General features: G+C 39.8%; 1 protein-coding gene across 6 annotated transcripts in view; it reads left to right on the top strand.

The window, feature by feature from the left end:
• The window catches only part of tanc2b (tetratricopeptide repeat, ankyrin repeat and coiled-coil containing 2b), a 312,489-nt gene extending 290,477 nt beyond the window's left edge, over positions 1-22,012 (top strand). For 4 of the 6 annotated variants that reach the window (XM_041815330.1, XM_041815328.1, XM_041815326.1 and 1 more), the window contains 9 exons: positions 1,264-1,397; positions 1,553-1,676; positions 3,591-3,766; positions 6,389-6,521; positions 7,383-7,412; positions 10,338-10,429; positions 12,605-12,751; positions 12,929-13,029; positions 15,335-22,012. In XM_041815330.1, the coding sequence (XP_041671264.1) occupies positions 1,264-1,397; positions 1,553-1,676; positions 3,591-3,766; positions 6,389-6,521; positions 7,383-7,412; positions 10,338-10,429; positions 12,605-12,751; positions 12,929-13,029; positions 15,335-17,405 (3,008 nt within the window). In that variant the 3' untranslated portion in view covers positions 17,406-22,012. The remainder of the gene's footprint in view (positions 1-1,263; positions 1,398-1,552; positions 1,677-3,590; positions 3,767-6,388; positions 6,522-7,382; positions 7,413-10,337; positions 10,430-12,604; positions 12,752-12,928; positions 13,030-15,334) is intronic. The other 2 variants (XM_041815329.1, XM_041815327.1) reach the window with 1 other exon arrangement.
• Positions 22,013-22,850: the final 838 nt, after the last annotated feature.

Raw genomic sequence — 22,850 nt, 5'->3', positions numbered from 1 at the left:
AGCAAAATGATTGAAGTTAAATAGAAAGTAAGGAGCAAAGAACAGAGAGAGAAGCTAGCAGGCTAATTAAATGTTTACAAGTATCTTTTGAAGAATGAGATTTATTTTGTCCCAGTCCTTTTCTCTGTGCATCATCTAAAAGCTGAAATGAAATGTCTAGAGGTTGTGTGATGGCCTTGGTTAAACATTATCAAACAGAGCATGCATGTTCTTGGCCTTTCTGAGGAGAAATATGAAAGTTCTGTTGCTAAAACCCCCAAAGATGCCATAATTGAGTTAACCTAATCAGTATCGGCTTGAAGATTTTAGTATCAGTCAGGCTAAAGTTGAAATTGAGGTCATTCCTCCGGGGCTGCTACCACTCTTCTTAAAGGAGATTTGTTCATTCTGCTTAAATTATTCCAATTATAATCATTACATTTGAGCAGATGTCTTTTCAAAGGCCTGCACTCTAAAAAATCTCAAGGGTCTTCTCTTCTTTTCTTTTCTCTTCTCTTCTCTTCTCTTCTCTTCTCTTCTCTTCTCTTCTGACTTTAAACCGATTCCCAGAAATGCTGCGTTTTCCCACAGGGCATGGATTATTTCAGTTAGAATATTATTTTTATTTGACACTGTTAAAAGAGAGCTCATGGGCATGAACCTCCTGAGACTTATCACCCCAATCTGCTGCTTCTCTTCACTTTATGGAGCTTCCTGTTGAGATTCTGCAACTTGTTAAACTGTCTGGACCACAACTTTACCACTTTAGTCCACTGCCTTCCCCAATGGAGTGTTTTCCATTGCTGAAGGCAGCTGCTTTTATAAAATAAAAACCAAAAACCAAGAGTTCTGAAACATTAAGTGCCTAGCAGTAAACACTCAGTCATGATGGAGCCAGACATTTGCCTCAGGAGCTTAAAGACCCCCAAAAAACAGAGCAAAAAATGGAATTTAGACTTATAGCATCACTTTTCACCTTAAAAAAACTGTTAATGAATCATAATGTTGTGCTGCAACTGCTGGATGACAGAATAAGGCAGTTGTTTCTTTCAATATAAATTAATTCAAACATGAAATGTTACGGTGCCGATTGTTGCTTCATGTTAAACTTTGCATCACTGCCCCCAAGTGGCCAAAAATAATTGTCTTGCATGTTAGAAAAATTACCTGAGGGTACATTTTCTTGAAGAAAGAAAGAAACATCTTTGTAAAAAATGAATTATCTGAGTTCTGTTCATAATTACCCCACTTCTCCTCATCTCATCTTTTATTCTCTGTGTTCAGCTCTGACTGCAGCCTCTGGTCGGGGGAAGCTGGAGGTTTGTCGTCTCCTCCTGGAGCAGGGGGCCGCTGTGGCTCAGCCCAACAGGAGAGGCATCGTTCCGCTTTTCAGCGCCGTCCGACAGGGACACTGGCAGGTAAGCAGCCACCTGATCCCCTCACTTAAAACACCAAAAGTGAGAAGTATGATTTCACCAAGACCGTTGCTTTACTAATTTGACCAAAACAATTATTGCTTGATTTATGGATTCTCTGTATACATTGACATGGGTTTTGTATTTGTGTTTTGTAGATAGTGGACCTTCTCCTCACACATGGTGCTGATGTCAACCTACCTGATAAACAGGGTCGCACTCCTCTAATGATGGCAGCCTCAGAGGGACACCTGGACACTGTTGAGTTTTTACTGGCTCAAGGTAAGCTACTATAGTACCTATAAAAAATATTTACCCCCTTGGATGTTTTACCCTCTTAGTGATTTTATAAATAAGTCATGGCCAACATAATGTGGCTTTTTTGACAAAAAAAAAAAAAGATTTCTACAAAGTTAAGTGAATTAAACAAAAATATGTAAGATAGAATAAATGACCGCAAAAATATTTATCCCTTCAAGTTAGAATTTAGTAGATTCACCTTTGGCTGCACAGCACTGAGTCTGTGTGAATAGATCTTAATCAGGCATGCACATCTGGGCACTGCAATTTGACTCCATTCTTCTTCACAAAACTGCTCAAGCTCTTTAGGTTGCATGGGTATAAGGCATGAACAACTCTTTTCAAGTCCAGCCACAAATTGTCTATTGGACAGTCTTTAAACCACTTCTGTGTAGCTGAATAAGACTGAGTAAGAGTGTCCTCCAGGATTTTCCTATAATTTGCTGAATTCATTTTACTCTCTACCTTTACAAGCCTTCTAGGGCCGTCTGCCAAGAAAATTCCCCACAGCATGATGCTGCCACTACCATGCTTCACATTGTGTTAATGGTGATGTACGGTGTTTGGTCTTACAGCCTCTTGTCTGATGGCCAAAAAGGCACCATTTTGGTCTCATCAGACCAAAGAACTTTCTTTCACTTGGAAATAAAGTCTCCCACATGCCTTTTGGCAAACTCTAGTCCATATTTAATGAGTTTTCTTCAGCAGTTTCTTTTTCTTTGCCACTCTCCCATAAAGCTTTGACTGGTGAAGAACCTGGGCAACAGTTATTGTAAGCAGAGTCCCTCACATCTCAGCTGCTGAAGCTTGTAACTCCTTCAGAGTAGTCGTAGTTGTCCTGGTGGCTTCTCTTGCTAGTCTCCTTCTTGCTCTGTCACTTAGTTTGTGAGGACGGGCTGATCTAGACACATTTACACATGTGCCATGTTCCTACCATTTCTTGATGCCTGAGAAATGTTTTTGTTTCCATTCCCTGGCTTATACTTTTCAGTAACCTTTTCTTTGTGTTTCTTGGAGTGTTCTTTTGTTTTCATGGTGTAATGGTAGCCAGGAATACTGATTAACCAGTGACTGGTGACATTAAGCGGCAGGCAGAAAGGACCTTATAAAAGGCAAAGTAAAACGTTTTAATGCATGCACTCTTAAAGACCTAGAAAATTGCAGGACAGTTTGACCCTGATATGCACCAAGTTACTTATTCACATATGGACCCCATGGTTTAAGTTTTTTCCTGTTTGATGCTTAGCTTGAAGGGTCCCAGCTGAAGAAAATGAAAAATGTCCTGGTGAAATTGGGGTAAAAATTTGACCATTTGCATTCAAACATGTTGCTCTACTCGAATGAATTTCAGGAGTTTATCCATGTGTGAGAACACCAAAAACAAACTTTCATTTTCCTCCTTTTAATATAAAGATGCACAAAAATAAGGAAACGGATATCCTAATCTTTAGTATTCAGAGCCCAGCAGCCATGACGAAAAAGCATTAAATAAATCAAACTGACAGCAGATGGCCAGTTTGAAGGATAGACTGAGATTTATGGCGGCATCCTTTTGAATTGCTCTGTTAAACACGTCTTCTTAGCTCCAATCACGCTGCCTCTGCTCTCAGGGTTTTTTGACAGCAATTCCTGTGTGTTTTTCCATATTTGGGATGGGTGCAAACAAAAAGTCAGACGTGACAGATATGAAGCTGAGACAAGTTTGATATGTCCACAGAAAGTAAACTCTCTATATGGGCTGTGAAATTTAGAAAATGGTAGCACAATTGTCTAAAAACATACAGAGCAGAAGAATGCTTTGGGTCCCAGCTTTTCTGGTAGTAATAAACGTCTGCATGGGGTGTACTAATCACCTTTTTAAAGTTGTCTCATCCACTGTAATGTCTCTTTTCCCAGGAGCTTCTCTGTCTCTGATGGATAAAGAGGGTCTGACTGCTCTGAGCTGGGCTTGTCTGAAAGGTCACTTACCTGTCGTACGCTGCCTGGTGGAGAGTGGTGCCGCCACCGACCACACAGACAAGAATGGACGCACGCCGCTCGACTTGGCTGCCTTCTACGGTGACTCTGAAGTGGTGCGTTTCCAGTCTAAAATGCAGCAGTCATGAATTGAAAAGGGACTAGTCAGGTACCCTGAGGTATCCCTCCACTCTTCGCTGTATGGACATAACGTCGATAATTTCATCTGCTGGAGGTGTAAAGTTTCTCTTTCCTCTATCACAATCTGGTTTTAAGAGCATAGTTATGAAAACTTTAACTACCTAGAAAACCAATAAAAACCAGCATTTTGCTGACACAAGTGAGGTATGGAAACATGACTCATCAGCAGAGAAACTTTAAATGGAAAATGCACTTTAGGTGCTTTAGTCTGGCTCTAGCAAGGACGTCTTGTTTTTGTCTTCTCCAAATCTTTAAGTAAAAGCTCTCTCTAAGTGGGTAAGTTTTGTTATGAACAAAGTTTTGGATTGCTCTCTTCTTCAAGCGATTACCATCCAAGGTTTCCTTTTGTTTCTTTACTCTTACCTCACTCTGTTTTTGTGCCCTGTTGTCTCCTCTTTTATCAGAGCTTCCGAAGTTTCCACATTTACCAGAGTACCCGCGGGGCCTTCAGGGTTTTGAAAATGTCTTGTATTGAACATTCTCAAAGGAAGACCTTAAAAGTCTTGAATTTGGTTTGCTAGTCTTATACTTCATTTATACAGGTTTTGCACTTCCCAGGTCTTTTGAAGGATTAAATCAGGGATGGGAAACTTGGGTAACAGAGAAGGCCTCATTAGTTTTATTATCTCTACTAGAGAGCCAAAGTGTGGCAGATCACTGACACTTTTATTAATATAATTATAAATAGTTTATTGAAAGGAAGAGATAATTAGCTCTCATCAGAAGATGTTTTTCCAACAATCATTTTTTTAACTCACATGCTAAAAGGTGGTGTTTAATATCATATGTGGAATTCAGTTATGTAGAAGTAAAACAGTTATTAATTACTAATCATTGGAGATTTATTGTTGCAAGATTTGATCTGTTATTTTTCGCATGGTTGTTTTTAACATAAGTGGGTTAATGAAAAGAAAATCTCATGAGAGAATTCTGTTTACAGCTTTAAAAACTTAAGTGAAATGATGACTTTCAGGGTGCATATGTTTCAACGCATCTCTTTTGTCCGGGCCTTTTCACCCCTGTTAATGCACCCCAAAGGTTTTCGAGTCCTTTGGACATCCACAGCACAACCAGGGCTCGTGGCAACCCTTCTACCTGCCCAGCTAGCACCCTAGGCCATGCTTACTAGCCACATCCACCCCTTACTGTGCCCTTAAGGTGTAGACTTTGTTATATTTTCAGCAGATTTCTTCACATGCCCCTGGTAATACGCAATGACATCCAGAACACTACTAGGGTTGTGTCAATCCTGCCTGCTCCCCCATGCTGCCCTTACTTGCCACATCTATGCCTTATTTCACCCTTATTTTTTGCCCAAACATGCCTAAAAGTTCTGCACAGTACTGTAAAGTCAGTAATCTCCCCACAATAAGCAGATTAAGTTTCATTAAGATTAATAATCTCATTCATCAGAGTGTCCTGACCAGGATAGACAGCAGCACAATTAACAAAGTTACAAACATAAGACAGATCAATCATTAACACGAATCAACCAGTATTTAAGTAGTTAAAAAAACATTTTCATCTAAAATTACTCTATTTTAAGTTTATGTGTTGTTGAAATAAATCCAAAATGTGCAGAAAAAGTGAGTCACAACTTTTTAGTCAACTACTTTAATGAGCCAACAATAGGTAAAAAGTAGTTGGCTGCAATTAAGTGAGTAGTCAGCTGTTTTACTGATAGTGGTGCTTGTGGAAAGCCCTGAATGCCTTTGCCATTTTTGTTGGGATGTTAGCATTGATTTTCATTTCAGTCAGGACCTCTTTGTCAAGAAACATACAACTTACGGTGATAAATATTTCTCTTTATCACCAGTTATTTTTAGTTATTACCTGCCTTTCCTGTGCCTACAAGGAAAGCCTGAGGCAGGGAGAGAAGCAGCAAAAATCCCAGAGCAGAGCAGGCATCAATGACAGAATTACACTGACTGAGTCAGAAGCAGGATAAAGCTAGCGTGAAGGAGGGTTGCAAAAAGCAGCTTTCAGAGGGAGCAGCAGAGAGTAGCCAGGCCCAGAGCAGTTTAAATATGTGCGATTAGCCAATAGTGTGCTAAGAAGCAGATCAGCTGGCTATCAGCTGATGAGAGCTTGTGTGAGATCAGCTGATCTCAATTATATGGCAGTGCTTGACTGAACTAACACTACATCCTCAATTTTAAATGGTAATGTAGAAGTCTTTAAAGGTTTTAACTTGGAGAATGTTGGGAGCACCAGTCAACTCTGTCTACTGATTACACCAGAAAGCTCTGCAACTTGTTTTCTTGTTTTCAGTTCACAACATCTGATGCATTATTCACTGCCTGAATTCTCCTTAAAGACTGTTCCAAAAAATATCCTGCTGGGAAAGTGATTATTTTAACAAACCTGTTTTATGAAAAACAGAGATAGGTGTCTTTGTAGGAGTTTACATTTTGCAACCAACACTTTATCTATTAAGATCAACCTTTTGCTTTGTCTCCTTCACTTTTAGAACAATTATTTGCCAATGTAGATGCACTGAAAGAGTCACTTAAAGAGACTTTTTTTGATTGTTCCAGGTCCAATTTTTGGTTGACCATGGGGCCATGATAGAGCACGTAGACTACAGCGGGATGCGTCCTCTCGACAGGGCGGTGGGCTGCAGAAACACGTCGGTGGTGGTCGCCCTGCTCAAGAAAGGAGCCAAGATAGGTAAGAGCAGTTTAAGAGAGCAAAGATCGGACAGTTTTGCTCACAAAGGACGTCATCTTGTGCAGAATCTTTGTTGTGTAGGGTCGTAAAAAAAGGTTATCTGCCTGCTGTGAAACGAGTTACAAAATGAGATTGTACTCTGGTTGAAAAGGTCATGCATTGGAGTTAAAGCATGAACTGCATGAATGAAAGGAGAATCCAAAGATGGAAAATGCACTTTGGTTAAAGTACACACCTCCTGCTGGTCATTAAAGAGCACTGTAGCATTTTATTGCACTGAGCCATGGATACAGGTTTGTGTCTCCATGTAGCTTAAAAACCACCTCCTGCTACTGTATGTCGTCCGCCCCCTCCACTGCTGCATCATGCTGCTTCTCCTCAGCTATTTATGGCTCTGATGTGTTTCTTTTTATTGTACTACTGTTGCTGCTGTGTTGTTTTGCTTTCTCTCTCTCTGTCATGTTCTGTCAGCCCCTGTTCGTCTTTCTCCCAATTTCTCCCTCGATCATACGCTCTTTCTCTGTTCCTCTGCCGTTGTTGCTCAGAGACAGGTTGTTATTAGCGCTTGCAGTGTTTCCTTTCGGTACCTGTTTTCTGTTTCTTCTCCTTATTTTGCTCAAGCACTTATCTCCGCTTCTCACTGCTGCTTTTTTGTGCTCCTTTTTTCTCACTTCTCCTCCTCCACCACCGATGCCATCACCTCTCTTCCTCTTTCACCTTTCTTGCTGTTTTTCTCCGGCAACTCTGCCCCCTCCTTCCCTCCCTCCTTCCCACTTACACTCCTTTCCTCGCTCATAACCTCCCTCCTTCCCTTTCCTTTTCCCTCACCCCAATATCCCCCGCCTCTCTCTCCGGCCCCAGGATGTCAGACGCTGCCCAGTCGGCCCCGAGGTAAAGCCAAGGCTGTCGACTTCTCACCCCACCAGGCATTTTGACAGCTCTATCTCCTCTCTCTGTGTTGTCTGTGTCGTGCTAAGTGTCGGCAGGCCAGCTTAGCTACCCAAAACCTTCTCAAACTGACAAATAATAACATGCAAGAGGTATTAGCACTGACACTGATCCAGTCGGGATTTCCCTAGAGGTAGATGCTAACCTCCAAGTGGTTAATGACAGCATGCCCGGCCTCCAGCCTGTGACGTCGTATCAAGGTGTCGACTTTCCATCCCACAGATGCATGATGGGAGCCCTCAGTGACACTTTTTTGCGTGGTCGTGATTTAGCAGAAAAATATGCATGTATTTGTAATTCTTCTGTTCCACCGCCACCACAGACTGAGGCGATAAACCTCTGCGCTGTGCATCGTTCATCTTCCAGACGTTTCCTCACTGTCAGCTAGGCCAGTCAGCAGCATTCCTACCCCCACCTCCACCACCACCTCCTCCTCCACCACCAGCTCAGAGGACAGCTAGCGCCTGCAGAGCTCTGTTATCTCCCCCCCTGCTTGCCTCTTTTTGTTAATTGTACCTGCTCCCGTGTCTCCTTGTGCAAGATCCCCTCCTGTTCATCTCTGTGGTGCGTGTTTGTGTGTCAAGGATTGCTGTTGTTCAGATACAGACAGAAGTTTCAGGCAGGATTGTCTTGAATTTTTTAGTCAGTAAGCTGTCTGCAGGGCTAGACTATCTTTTTTAATAGCTCCCTTTAGATGATAGAGTTTATCAAACCCTATGAGGTTACTCTGGTGTCTTTATTATGCAATCATCCAGAATGGGTTTAGAGCAAAATTCAATGCACTGAAATTAAAAAAAATAATTAAGAGCCAAACTTTGTATGGTCCTGTAGAAAATGTTTTGTTGCAAGGGAAATAAAGGTGTTACCGACCCATCGCCAAGCCTTGCTCTCTTTGGTTTCTGTCTAGGACAGATCAAACTATACCCTTAGTAAACTACTAATTTATCCACGGTCCTTGTGTCTGCCAAATTTAATAACAGTACCGGTGTTCTGAGCCACTAAAAGCACACTTGCTGTTTCAAGACGATAACAAGAATTTAGTTAGCTATTTACCTGGTTAGTGCTAATTTTGTCTACTAAAACTATGAGTAATGTCTTTTTACTTCTCTTTTTTACATTAAAAAGAAAAGACTAAGAAATTTCAGTACAGGTGTTCTAAGCCCCTGAAGATGCACTTCCTGTGTCATGGCGAATAAATTTAGTCAGATAAGCCTGATCCCCGTAAATTTTGTCAACTACAGCTATGACTAAAATGTTTGTTTACTACCCTTTTTCCATGAGGAAGAAAAGGCTAAGACATAGCAGTACAGGTGTTCTGAGCCTCTTAAAATGCACTTCCTGTTTCATGGTGGATAACAAACATTTTGCCAGATATTTACCAGATCAGTGTTAATTTTGTCTACTAAAATTATGACTAAAATATTCATTGACTACCCTTTTTTCCATGAATAGGACAAGAAAAAGACATAGCAGTACAGGTGTTCTGAGCCCCTGAAAACGCACTTCCTGTGTCATGGCGAATAACTCAAATTAAGTCAGATTAACTTGATCATTGTAAATTTTGTTGACTAAAACTATGACTAAATTGTTCGTTGACTACCCTTTTTCATGAGGAAGAAAAGACTGTAAGACATTGCCATACAGGTGTTCTGAGCCCCTGAAAACGCACTTCCTGTGTCATGGCTGATAACACAAATTAAGTCAGATTAGCCTGATCAGTATTCATTTTGTCGACTAAAACTATGACTACATTGTTTGTTGACTACCTTTTTTTCCATGAGGAAGAAAAGACGGTTAGACATTGCAGTACAGGTGTTCTGAGCCCCTGAAAATGCACTTCCTGTTTCATGGCAAATAACAAACATTTTATTCAATTGATAGTAAATACTAAAATAGAAGAACGTTTGGTTGGAATACATGTTTTTTTGTTTTTTTGTCTACTAAAACTAGACTAAACCTATAAAGTAAGGGTCAACCAATTACTAGTCTGGCTGAAAATTGAGGCCAGTATTTGGCATTTTGGCATTTATTTGTATCAGCAGTCGTCTACGGATTTGAATCCAAAGAAGGCAATTTTTGTAGATGACTTTCAGTTTAGGAAACAGGGAAAAAAGTACTTAATGTTTACGCTGTGGGTTTCTTGAGTTGCTCTTGCAGCCTCCACAAGCATACCTTTTAAAGGCACAATTTCAATGAAGTTCACAGAAAAGACCTGGCTCTGACAAGAGTTTGTCTAGGGTCACTGAAATGATCACTTAAAATTTAATTTTTGCATTTTCTTTGCTTAGATTGCACATCTCTGTTGGTTGTGTAAACCTTTATTCTTAAACCTATTCTGTTTTATTGCCTAAAACAGACACCAAAGCAACCTCAATCTCTGAATCAGTTTGTAGTTCTGCATTTTTTGACAAAGCAGAAATTCTGTCGACTAGAAAGACATGGCAGGGTTTTAACTATTCCCCACATCTACTCTGAGTTTCATGGGCCAAAACAAATTTGCGGATCCACCCTTTTCATTTTTTAAGAACAAAATGTTCTTACTCTACACCCAAAATCTTCCAGAAAGATTAAATTAAAAGCTTGTAATTAATGGCAAATCGTCTTTGGCCCAGGTCTGGTGTCCCACAGCGAGTTCACAGTGTTCTCATGGAGTCAGGGCAGATTTTTATTCACTTTTCTCTGCAGTGGATTGCCTGTTTTTTTCTCCTCATTCCCCCATTCTGACTGTTCTGTTGTCCTCATCCCTGTTATTAATGTTGTGTGTAGTGTGACTCCCAGTCGCTCCTTCCTTCCTCCTTGTCTATTTATTACTGTTTGTCTTTCTCACTGTGTGTTTTTTTTTCATCTGCTCCTTCCTGTGTTACTCAGGTCCAGCCACATGGGCCATGGCCACCTCCAAACCCGACATCATGATCATCTTACTTAGCAAACTCATCGAGGAGGGGGACAGCTTCTACAAGGTCAGAGAACTGGACCAGAAAGGACTTAAAGTTTAAATTTATTGTGTATAGTAAAATCTGTGATTTACCAAGTAGCTAATTAAATAGAGAGTAGTTAGATGTTTTATCCTCTTGAGACCATGCATGTAGGTATGAGGACATAACATTTTGGCTTACAAACAAAATAATAATAAATTCTGCTGTTAGAATTTTTTAGGTTATATAGAAGTTTGTAAATTTGAGAGCATTTCATGTGAAGTTTTTGGGCTGGGTAGTTAAAATTTTTCAGTACTTTCACAAGATTTTAGGGGTTTTATTAGTAGAGATATGGGAATTTAATCAAAAATTTAGGGGAATTTGTTTGGAGGTTTTGGAGAATATGTTTGGATAATTTTCCATACATTTTCCATGGAATTTTGAGAGGATTTATTTGTACATTTTTGGGAATTTGATTGGAGGTTTTGGGTGCATTTTGCTTTGATATTTTGGTGAATTTGCTTGAAGTCTTTTTAAAAATTTTAATGGATTTTTGGGGAAAATTTCATTTGAATCAATAGGCTTTTTTCAGAAAGTTTCAGTGATATATTTGGGGAGTATTCAAAGATTTTTTGGAACAGAATTTGTTAAAAATGTTTTAAAATGTTCACAAAAATATTTGGTAATGTCTTGGAAAATTAAGGGAACTCTAATAATATATTTTTGTGGAAATTCTTTCTACAAGTAAAGAAATACTAATGTTGTTTTGTGTTGTAAGGTAAGCCTATTGTCCCCATATGCAGACATCATTTTTGGTGGGAACTACTTCCTTTATACTTATCAAATAAGTTGGAGAAATTAAAAATGCTTTCCAAACAAAAGCTCAAGTCTTAGGAGGTTAAATATTCTGCCATCTTACTTAAAAATAAAGCAATCTATTTTTTAACAGAGCCAGTGCACTGATCTTATTTCTATAGTTGTAAGCAGTACATATGTCATGTAGAAGGAATTAAATTCATTCATTGGTGACTTTATTTGGTATATTTTCAACTGCTCGATAATGGAAATATCTAATCAGCCAATCACATGTAGCAAACCAATCGACATGTAGACTATTGTTAGATATATGTGTTTTTAAACACAGTCTGAATATATCAGGGATGTGATTTTTAATAAATTAATACAGAACTTCAGATTTACTGAACTGAAGATTGATTTCTGCCATGTGATTGGCTGGTTAAATATCTGCATTAATGATCAGATGGGTGTGTCTCTCTTTGCTGTGTAATTAATTCATACTAAGTGACTTTTGCATTGCTTATCATAAAGATAAAATCAGTGCACTGCCCCTGCTGAAAAAAGGAGTATATGCTTTATTTTTATGGAAGCTATCAACATTTTTTAATCTTTTAGCTTAGTTTTTCATAAGTAGATACTTGGTAAGTCACAGATTTTACCATGCACTGATCATTGACAATATTTTCTCCATATGTTTTCTCCTCTACTGTTTAGACAAAGAAGTTAAAGGAAGTTTTTGTTTCATTTTCATGCAAATCAACACTCTGCACGAGGGATTCAAGTCCATCTGTATTATACAAACTGTAATTCTTGAAATAACATGTAAAGAGCTGTTTGATTCTGCTTCTTTATGTTTCCAACAACACCATAAAGATAGGATGTGGCTTATTTTAGAAAGTGATTGGCATTTGCACAAGCCTAAGGGCTGATTATACAAATTATCAAAAGGCAGAAGCTCATCATCTGTGTGCATCACGGCTGAGGGACATTAAAAAACTGAGTGTTTGATTAGAAGCAAAATTAATAACCTCCCTGTGTGCAGAGTGAGTCATAAACTCTTTGTTAGTCATTTCCAGGAAATGAAAACTTTGAAATAACATTTTGGATTACCTACAAAATCACATCTCTGTCACTGTTGGACAAAATACTGGCATCAAGAAAGCAATCAACCCCAGACATGAGAGAAATCTTTTGTAAATCCACGGGATCTAGAAGTATTTTATGTAAAGTAGGACAGATAAAAGGCTTTCAGAGTTAAACAACAGTGAAAATGAGACTCCCTTAGCTGTGAATGAGCTCACACTGAGAGTAAAGTCCGAACAAATGCTGTGGTGATGGTGTAAATTAAGTTTGTACTGTGAGTCACTTTGTGTTTTGGTGAGAAAGTAAGGATAACCATTCATGTGTCTGTTTGTCGAACAGAAGGGGAAGGTGAAGGAGGCAGCACAGCGTTATCAGTATGCCCTCAAAAAGTTTCCACGCGAAGGCTTCAGCGAGGACCTCAAGACATTCAGGGAGCTCAAAGTTTCTCTTTTCCTCAATCTGTCCCGATGTCGGAGGAAAATGAACGTAAGTGAAGGAGAGAAAGGCCAAAGTGTCACTGTGCCTGTTCTTTTCATTTTCCTTTTTTAAACATTTACCAAATTTGATAACCAAACAAAAAAGTACAATACATCAGAATAGATTGAAGATGAAGCTGTTTTACTAAATCCTCTCCTTGTTGTGTTCTCTTCTCAATCTCTGCAGGACTTTGGGATGGCTGAAGAGTTCGCTACAAAGGCACTTGAACTGAAACCAAAATCTTACGAGGCATACTATGCCAGGGCACGAGCCAAGCGAAGCAGCAGGTACCTTTTAAAACTCTCCTATATGTGTATTTAAATGTCTCTCTACTGGTTTCTACATTTATTTTATTTACACATATAAATCAGGCGAGAGCCATTCTCAAGGCAGAGTATTTATAGTTTATACCCAATATTTAATATTCCTCCAATAATGAAGACACATAGAATGAGAGGTCTTAAATAAGACAAATCAGGATGGTACCTGAAAGCAAGGCATCCGTAAATATTCATCTATTAAACAGGTGCATCGATCATAAACATAAATCACAACCTAACCAAACAAAACCTCTCCTAAGAGATGTACAAGTAAGCAAAAGCAAATAGGAGCTGTCACAAAACATACAGGCATGATTTGATATAAGTCAGTGGTTCTCAACTGGTCTGGCCTTTGGATTCACCACAGGTTCCATAATGACAAATGGGGAACCAAATTTCTGATATGTTTGTCAATCAGTTTGATCTATTAGATAAAAGATTTTCAACGTTTCCACTGAAAGTTCTTCAGATACTACTGGAGAAGATTCCTGAAAGGTTCTGGTAAAGGTCCTGAAAGTCCCTTGTTCCTTGTGAAATTTTCTTTGGTTTAGCGGAAAAGTCCCAGAGAGGGCTACCAAAAATTATAATAATAGTTCTTGGGAAAATGTATATTAAAAAAATGAGACAATTACCCAAAGTTTCCTTAAAAAAAATATTGTGAAAATTTCCTAGTTTGGTTAAATTCACAACAAAAATTTAATATTCAAGGAAAAAAACTGTAAAGCAATTTGTAGTTCCTTTCTGCCATCAAAAACTTAAACAAAAGCACTTGAAAGAACCATAAGTAAATTTGCGACCACTAAAAAGAGCTCTGTGACCCACTTTTGGGTCCTGACCCACCAGTAGAGAACCACTGATATATGTGGTTTGATAACATGCAAATTCTTAAAATTAATTTTACAAAAAACATCAAAGATCTCCCATGGAAATATATTGTTGAAACATGGCTTCCTAAAAAAGAGTGAAGTCAAACTCCCCCTGGGTTTGTTGTTCTCAGTTCTTTGTTAACACTGATGGAATGTTGCTTCCCTCAGCTTATGTTTCAGGCTCAAACATCTTTCGTACGTGTTTGTCTTATGCTTTTTGGGTATTTTTTGTTTTTTCTTTTTTGATTATTTTGTCTAAGTTAACAACATCCATTAGGGTAAGCTCTGTACACTTTTTGTCTACGGTCAGGGTGTTCGTGACCAGAAATGTCCCATTGAAACCCATTAAAAACACAATTTCTGACCCTCCAGTCCTGCAGGAAAAATATGCATTTTGTGATATCAGGTTTTCGTTCTAGAGTCAGTGCTTTACATTTGCAGTTTTTCCTGTTTGTCACCAAATTTAAGCCAATTCACATATTTGACATTAGCAGAAATGGCATGTTTCTTTTGCTGGTTTTTTATAGGTTTTCTATTATAACAATTTATTAAAATACATTTAATTAAAATCTTAAATGGCATAAAAATCAAAGATGTGTCTTATTTTTACATAATCAAGGCTGTGATAATTCCCTGCAAAGAAAACCAGTTTATATATAGTGTATGAAAAATAATTCATTTTTTGCACCTTTTTACATGACAAAAAACAGTGCAGTGCAATTTGCACTTAAATTGGCATTTAAAGGGTTAAAATCCTGAATATAAATGAATATTTGATTTTTATGATCAGGTCTGATATTGGTTTAAAAAAAAATGCAAGAAATTTGCAAAAAAAAATTAAGGTATATTATTTTTACTGCTGTTTATGTATGGTGTCCATTTTTGGCCATTTACACCCTGTGTAACAATTTTTAAAATCTTAAAATCCCAAAAATTCTAATGCATAACAATTAAAGCTGTTGTTCATTATTAAGATATTCAAGGATAATCCCTTTCAAGAAAATCAAATTTGCATGTTCTATATAAAAAATATTTCTCTTTTTGTGTATCTAAATTACAATCATGCACTTAAACTAGCATTTAAAGGGTTACATTCCCCCAAATTGAAAAATATTTTATTTTTATCATCAAGTCTGTTGAAAGAAGAAGTTGTAAAAAAAGATATTAATAAATGTTATTTTTACCATCATTATATTATTATACTATTTTTATGTTTGCTTCCTTTTTGGTCATGAACCCCTTGACTGTAACAATGTCTTCTACACCAAATGATCTTTAAAAGCCAAAAAATAAATGAAAACTTAAGGATAAAGGTCATGTTTTTCTACCTCTATTCATCTCTTTTTATTGATACTCAACAAGCATGACGTTGCTCCTATAACTGAAAGAGATTCTCTTGTTTCCAGACAATTTCCTGAAGCCTTAGAGGACCTGAATGAAGCCATAAAGCAGTGCCCAAACAACCGAGAGATCCAGCGGCTGCTGCAGAGGGTGAAGGAGGAGTGTCACCAGCTCAGTGAGGAGGAGCACCAGCAGCAGGAACTGGAGCTGGAGCCTCCTCCCTCCCCTCCTCCTACGCCTCCCCCTGAAGACGAGGAATCCCTGTCCCTGTCCATGCCTCTCCCTCCTCCCCCAGAGCCTCGATTAGAAGACATGGAGCCTGTCCAGGACTTGTTTGAGGACGAGGACTACCTGGAGCAGGAGCTGGAGGCCATGTCAGTGGGTCTGCCTCCACCTGAAGGTCTCTCCAATCCCTCCAGCCTCCCCATCATTCAGAGCCCGCCGCTGTCCCCCACACATCCAGATCAGATCTACCTAGGTGGAGGATCTCCAATGGGTCAGCCCTACGAGTATCACCCCACCTCATCCTCCATGTCCTCCCCGACCCGTGGATCGTACCAGCCGACGTCACCCTCCCTCTCCCCAACACACCAGAACTCCCACTACCGCCACAGCCCCCCCCACACCTCCCCTGTGCACCAGCAGTCATATGGCTACAGTTCGCCTCCTCTGGGTACTGCCGATCAGAGCCCGCCGCCTTCACCGTTACGCCGGGCTGCTCAGTACAGAGCAAGTCCACCTCTAGAGAGCGTCTGTCTGTACAGGTCCCAGTCCGGATCACCTGTTCGCTACCAGACAGAGCAGATTCCCGGTCGACCCAAGTCCCCCCTCTCCAAGATGAGCAGCCAGCGCTCATTCCAGCTCAGCTCACAGCCTTCTCTGTCCTCGCAGCACCACCAAGCCCAAGGCCTCCGTCTGCAGCCATCCATAGCCCAGATTGTCCGCACAAACCAGCCCAGCAATGTGATGGGGAACAGCATGTACGGGAGCCAGATGGGACACTCGATGGGCGGCCGGTACCAGGGAGGATCAGTGGACGTGGAGAGCCGTTTGGTGTACCAGCCCTCCCTGGATGGGCGGTCCATGCCCCAGGTACAGGCCAGCCTCAGCTCTGGGGCCCTCTGTCAGCACGGCGGCCGAGGAGGGGTAATGGAGTCCAGCCTGTTGAAGGACGAGCTACCCCAGCGCCCCTCCTCTGCCTACCGCGCCAGCAGCGGGGGCCCGGGGGGCATCCGTTACAGCCAGACCCCTCAGATCAGTCGCAGCCAGTCCGCCGCCTACTACCCAGTGTCAGAACACGTATTGGAACGCGCCAACGCCATGCCCCCCTGCCAGCTGGGCTCTCCTGAGATCCCCCATATGGTGCGGCGTCCTGTCAGTGCCAACACTACTGAGATGAAACAGCATGTGCCCACCCCTCGGCCCCTAATCCACTCTCAGAGCGTTGGCCTCAGATTCTCCCCGTCCAGTAACAACATCTCAACTGGGTCCACTACAAATTTAGCGCCAGGTTTCATGCCGTCGTTGTCCATCCAGCAGATGGAAATTCCCCTCCAGGCCACGTACGAGCGCGCCTGTGACGACATGTCCCCCATCTCTCCTTCTCAGGGCGGCGGGGGGCTGTATCAAGGCGAGACCACCCGCTCTAGGAACACCCCCTTCATGGGCATCATAGACAAGACGGCACGGACTCAGCAGTACCTGCACCAGCCTTCACGCTCCAGGCCCATGACGTCCATGGACTCCGCCATCAGCCCCACCTCCCCCGGCCAGCTGGTCCAGCAAGGCTCCACCTACAGCCCCCCTGCCTCGCTAGGCAACATCGCCTACTACAACAAGACCAACAACGCCCAAAACGGACACCTATTGGAAGAGGACTACTACACCCAGACTCAGCCTCCTTCGCTGGGCAAGCTGGCCAACGGCTCCCGTGGTGGTGGCGGTGGCAACGGAGGGGACATCCTGGAGCGGGTCAGCCAGGTGCCCACATACCCGGACGTGAAAGTGGCAAGGACTCTGCCTGTGGCGCAGGCCTACCAGGACAACATGTACCGACAGCTCTCCCGTGACTCCCGGACCCAAGGCCCCACCTCCCCCATCAAACCAAAGAGACCTTTTGTGGAGTCGAATGTGTGATTGCAGGTCTGTGATTGGTCGGTTGGACGTGGATGTTGTTGTGAATGAAAACAGGAAAATATTTAGCTCACCCTGTGTGTGTGTGACACCGACGAACTCATGTCAAAGAACTCACGAGAGACAGAACCAGAGAGAGAAACCACACCGCTGGCACACACACGTAGGGTTTAGACACGAAATAAAAAACAAAACAGAGAGAACGATTATTTCATTATCATATTCTGCACACACGGAGGAGAACAGGAGGGTCCTACGCTCTGAATCAAAGACCCGCGCACTTCCAAAACGATGCGAGGCACAACGTTCCCACAGGTGAACACGATGGGTGGAACTATGAGAGTGAAAGTACGAATCATCGGACTCTACTCGTGGACTCTGTATCCATCTTCTGTTCTTTCAAAGTGTGCTCTTAACCAAGGTTGCTTGTAGGCTCTATTCTATGTAATACAATACTATATGTTCAATACTGTACATTGCTCAGAAAATACAAATGGCTCAACAACTCAGTACTTAGAGAAAAATGACAATATTTATAATTAAGTTATATATTGTACATAGAAATGAAACATAGTTTGCGTTTGAATTGTATTCTGTTAACCCTGCCTTTGTGTCATACGGAAATCAGATCAGGGTGAGGGATGAGGGACATTGACCAACTTTGAACGCTTTTATTACCTCGACTTTCTCTGAATAAATCAGATTTTATTGTAAATTAATGCAAAAAAGATACTTACAATGCTGCAATAGCTCCTAACTGCAACTAACATTTTTTAATCACCTGAAAAATTTTGGTTTTGCTTCTTTTGAATGTCAGAGAATAGAACTATCAGTCCCCAAAGTCTACAATGAGGACTAAAAATGTCTTTTTGGTTTAAAACCCACAAGGTTTCAGTTACTAGGGCTGTGTGTCTTCACAGGTCTCACAATTCAATTCAGTGCTACGATGGATGGCATCCTCACTCGCGTTGCTCATCGCTGTTCTTTCCCCAATGAAAACAAGCTTTCAAGAAACATGGACCTTCTTTCTGATTTTAGATAGTACTTTAAAAATACATGACTTTACATAATAAATCACAATAAATACATCTGGAAAACCTGCATCATAGAAAGGATGATTTCAACCCCCCTGGGAAAGCAGAAAACCATTCCATTGGAGTTGCAACATCAACATTATGATGTTTGGCAATTTCTGCTTAAAACAATCAATCAACAAGCAAAAAAAGCTGTGTTGTCGGGTGAAATTAATCAATGAAAATACATCAAATAAAAAAAAGAAAAAATCTTTTTCCTAGTGAAATAAACATATTTAAACTGGGTATGCACAATGACCAATGCCAATTTCAAGTCTAAGTAGGTGTAGTACTCATAAAAGCATGCTGTAATCAGGATTATGTTAGATTCATCATCTATGTACTCAAATAATGAATCTTGTTAGATTCATTGTTTGAGTACATAGATGAGGTTGTTGCCATATCCGTAGTTTGTTAATATTTCAACATGAACAGCAATGGATGAAAATAAAGCAGTACACATTTGTGCTGCTAGTCATAAGGAAGGTTGAGCAACATATAAAGTTATACTTAGGGATGCATGATATTGGAATCAGTAGATATTAGATTAAAAAGTTAAATATGACAACTTCTATCTTATCTGATATATCACTGGCAGTGTGAATCAGGGCCAGAGCCAGACATGTTAAATATCCAGGGCTAAGCCCAAACGAAGGACGGTCCAGAGGGAGGCTTACCCAGAAAGTCTCTGGTTATCTGGCAGCTGTATGCCCTATTTATATGCAATTTAAAACACAAATTTAGGATCAAAATGCTAAAAAAAAATCTGTGCATCATATTGGCAAAATGATGCAGCTCAGCCTAAAAAAACATCCGCAGCACTTGCATATTTATTTTCTCAATCTGGTGTAAAAGTTTACAACTTTAACTTTGGATTTTCAAACATAAAAAGCAACATATGGGATTACAGATATTTATTTATTCACATAAAGGCTGAAAATGTATTTTCATAACAGTGTTATAAGTACTTTTTTTAACTGCAATGAGTGTAGCAGTTGGTGAAAAAACATTTAAGTTATGCTTGACTTTTAAGAATCAAATTTCCATGTTGTGATCACCCAGGCCCAGCTGTCGAGCACTTATTTCTTTTTGCATTTTTCTATTGTAGCAAACATAAGCAACATGTTTTTAACCATTTCTAAGAAGACATTCAGGGCTTAAGCCCCATGAGCCACTCCCACACTCCGCCTATGGTATGAATCATGAGTTAGTCTTAAATTTCATCAAAATGTACAACTGTACCGTCAGGTATAGGTGGTTTCCTACTGCACCACACACTTAAGGGTGACCACCGTGAACCCTGAATGCTGAATGAAGCCCCAAATAAAATACAGCTACTTTCCTGCTCCTCTCTCAGTGCCGCTTGACTCCACCTCTCTTTGCACTGGAGACACTAGGTGGTTTTTGCTATTAAAAAAAAAAAAAATTTGTAGATCAACATTCCCTGAAATGAGTTGTGAAACATCAGCATATCAGATATTGGCAAAAGTCTAATATCATGCATCCCTAGTTGTCAAGTTTTCAAATGTAGAACTGGTACTTGGCTTGAAAAAAAATGTTGTCAGTGCATCTTTAATATACACCAAACTGTATGTAGAGGGTAAAAAGATGCATTTCACCCTTCACAAAGCAAAACAACATGGATGAGCCAAGAAGTAATAAAGACAACAACTTTCTCCCACTTCTTTGCAGTGGCTTCTTTGTATGTTTTGGCTACAATTTCACCCATTCTCTAAGATTTGTTGGCTCTGGTTCATGCCATCTACAGAGTTGAGCAAATATTTACCCAGACTGTGTTTATTTTAGAAATATTCCAAAAGATATGGCCCAATTGGCACCAATGTGTCCACACTGTCTTGATTTGCACACCTTTTGAGAATCAAGCCTTAAGCTGGTGATTGAATACTTGAGCAAGATCAGAAAAACTGCTGCACACAGCCCCTGCACCCATGTTTTAACATCATGTTTGTGACTTTGTCACCTGCCTCCATCTGATTGGAGAGGTTTCATTGATATTTTTTTACTCTGTTTTTATTATCTGTACTGTATCACCAATCATCCTGTTAAACCAGTGTAAAGTCTGCAATATCACATCATTTTAAGGCATATTCAACCAAACAGCCCTCTTCTTTTAATCAGCTTTCACTGTTAACTGCTCCATCAGCTATGTTAAAAGTCAAAGAAACAGCAGACACAGCTTTGGCCAGGCTCGTGTGGTCACTCTGCAGAAGTCCTAAAGCTTCTCATGAGCGATAGCTGAAGGAATGAAACATTTTATTAGTAAAACTAGTTTAGCACTGCTGTAATACCAAATCCTGTGCTAGGTTTGTTTTAGTGTTTGGCACTTGAGACTCAAAGTTGGCCTTTGTCCCTCCTCCGTTCAGAAGGTCACTGTAAGTTCATCAGAGAGAGAACGTACAGTTTACACGTCAGAGATGGGTTAACATTGACAGTGCTCAGCGATTAAAAGCAAGCAAATGCATACACGACCACTGTTACCAACGTTCCCCTTTCTCCTGCATTACTCTGTCCTTTTCTTTTTACCCACGATGCATTTTTATTCCGCCACTTCTGCACTAAAAATGCCTGTTAAGTTCTTAACTAAGGGTGCACTTTATGTAATTTTACTTACTTTGTTGTTATGATTGTTGGAGAAAGTGGGTGTGTGATCGCTAACCTCTGATACCAGACTATCATGAGACGCTTCTATGATTTACAAAGCAGTGATGAATGACAATATGAAGAGCAAACAGTGTTTTTAAACTGGTGAAGATGTATAGAGTTTCTAGCACAAGATGTAAATACTGACTCAGATATTCCTCTCAGTCCAGCGCAGGTTCAATACATCCTATTTAAATATTCTATCCATAGAAGTCTAAATTAACCAGTCTAATCCACTGGTGTGCACACATGTTAACATAAAGTCAAATCTACTGCAAAAAAGTGAAGAGAAAGTGGAATAATAAGAATATTCAAGTTATTTGTATATGTGGGGAAAGTTATGGACCATTTGTCTGTAACCTTTAATTTTATTTTCTCTGCTAAAGAATATCTAAAGAGGGATTCTTCCTCCTGCTCCTCCCAGAGAGACGCCCTGCTTGTCTTTACAGAAATGAAGGTATAACCTGTACTATACTTAATTTAAACCAGAGGGTGTATGGTTTAAGCTGTGTGTGTATATTAGTTTGCTGTAAATAGTCCGATGCATGTTCTATTCTTTCCATGAGCTCCAGCGGAAACATGTATAGCAGTGTTCTGGCTCTGGTGTGTGATATAAGGAGACTGCTAAGCCCTGAACGATCCTCATCATTTTCCTTCAAACCTCACCAGGCAAAAGCGAGCAGTTCTTTTTTGATTTTATTTTAATGTGTTTGCTTGCTGAGCAGAGTTCTCTTGTCTGTAAATGTGAGCTTTCAGATCGCTGTGATAAAAGTTTAATTAAAAACAATAAAAAAGAATGTGTTTTTATCTCATGATAACTGATTGTAATCTGTACAGTCAAACCTATGTATTGGAAAAAAAGAACATATTTATAAATGGTTACAACTGAAACACGCCCTGCATGTCCGTCATTTATTTTAATGATCATCTAAAAGGTAAAGTCGACTTTAATTCTCTCATTTTTATTATTTTGATCCATAAAACCATTTAGACAATAACAAACTTCTGCACATCATTCAATCCAATACAGAATTTAAAATGCTGCTTTATAAGGTGATCTTTTGCATTTTGTCTCATTTAAACCTCGAGATCCTGCATGTACGGATTACATTTGGCTTTTCCTACAACATAATGATCATTTCTGCTTTTAGCATTTATGACATAATTTCCCAGAACCTCAATTGAAGTTTAAGTAATTTGCATGAAATGTTGACACAATTTTTTTTGAAACTTTAAAAGCTTTTCAAGGAAGTTTTAGAGAATTTGTTTGGCAATTTCCAAGCACTGTCATGGAAATTTGCTTTGATTTTTCTTTCTCTATTTTTTAAATTGTTTTTTCTTCCTTAGTTTTTGCGTTTTTAAGGGAGGCTAGGAAATTTGTTTGGGGAATTGGTCTGGAAATTTACAGGCATATTCATGGAAAAGTATTGGTCATTTTAAATCATTTGAGTTTAATTTTTTGAAGGTATTTTCAGGGAAACTTGGGAACTCTGAATATAAATGTGGGAAAATTGTTTGGATGTTTTGGAGAATTTTCTCTCATTGTCAGAATTTTGAGTAATGTATATGTTTTGGGAACTAGAATTTTTGTTGAATTCCTTGAAAATTTAGGGGATTTTGGGGGGATTTTTTAGGGGAATTAGCTTGAAAACTTTCAAGTATTTTCATCAACAATTTAGGAAGTTTCATTAGACTTGTGAAAATTTGCATTCAA

Source organism: Cheilinus undulatus, linkage group 20, assembly GCF_018320785.1.
Source record: "Cheilinus undulatus linkage group 20, ASM1832078v1, whole genome shotgun sequence".
Taxonomy (NCBI): Eukaryota; Metazoa; Chordata; class Actinopteri; order Labriformes; family Labridae; genus Cheilinus; species Cheilinus undulatus.
This window is presented reverse-complemented; position numbering and strand designations above follow the sequence as displayed.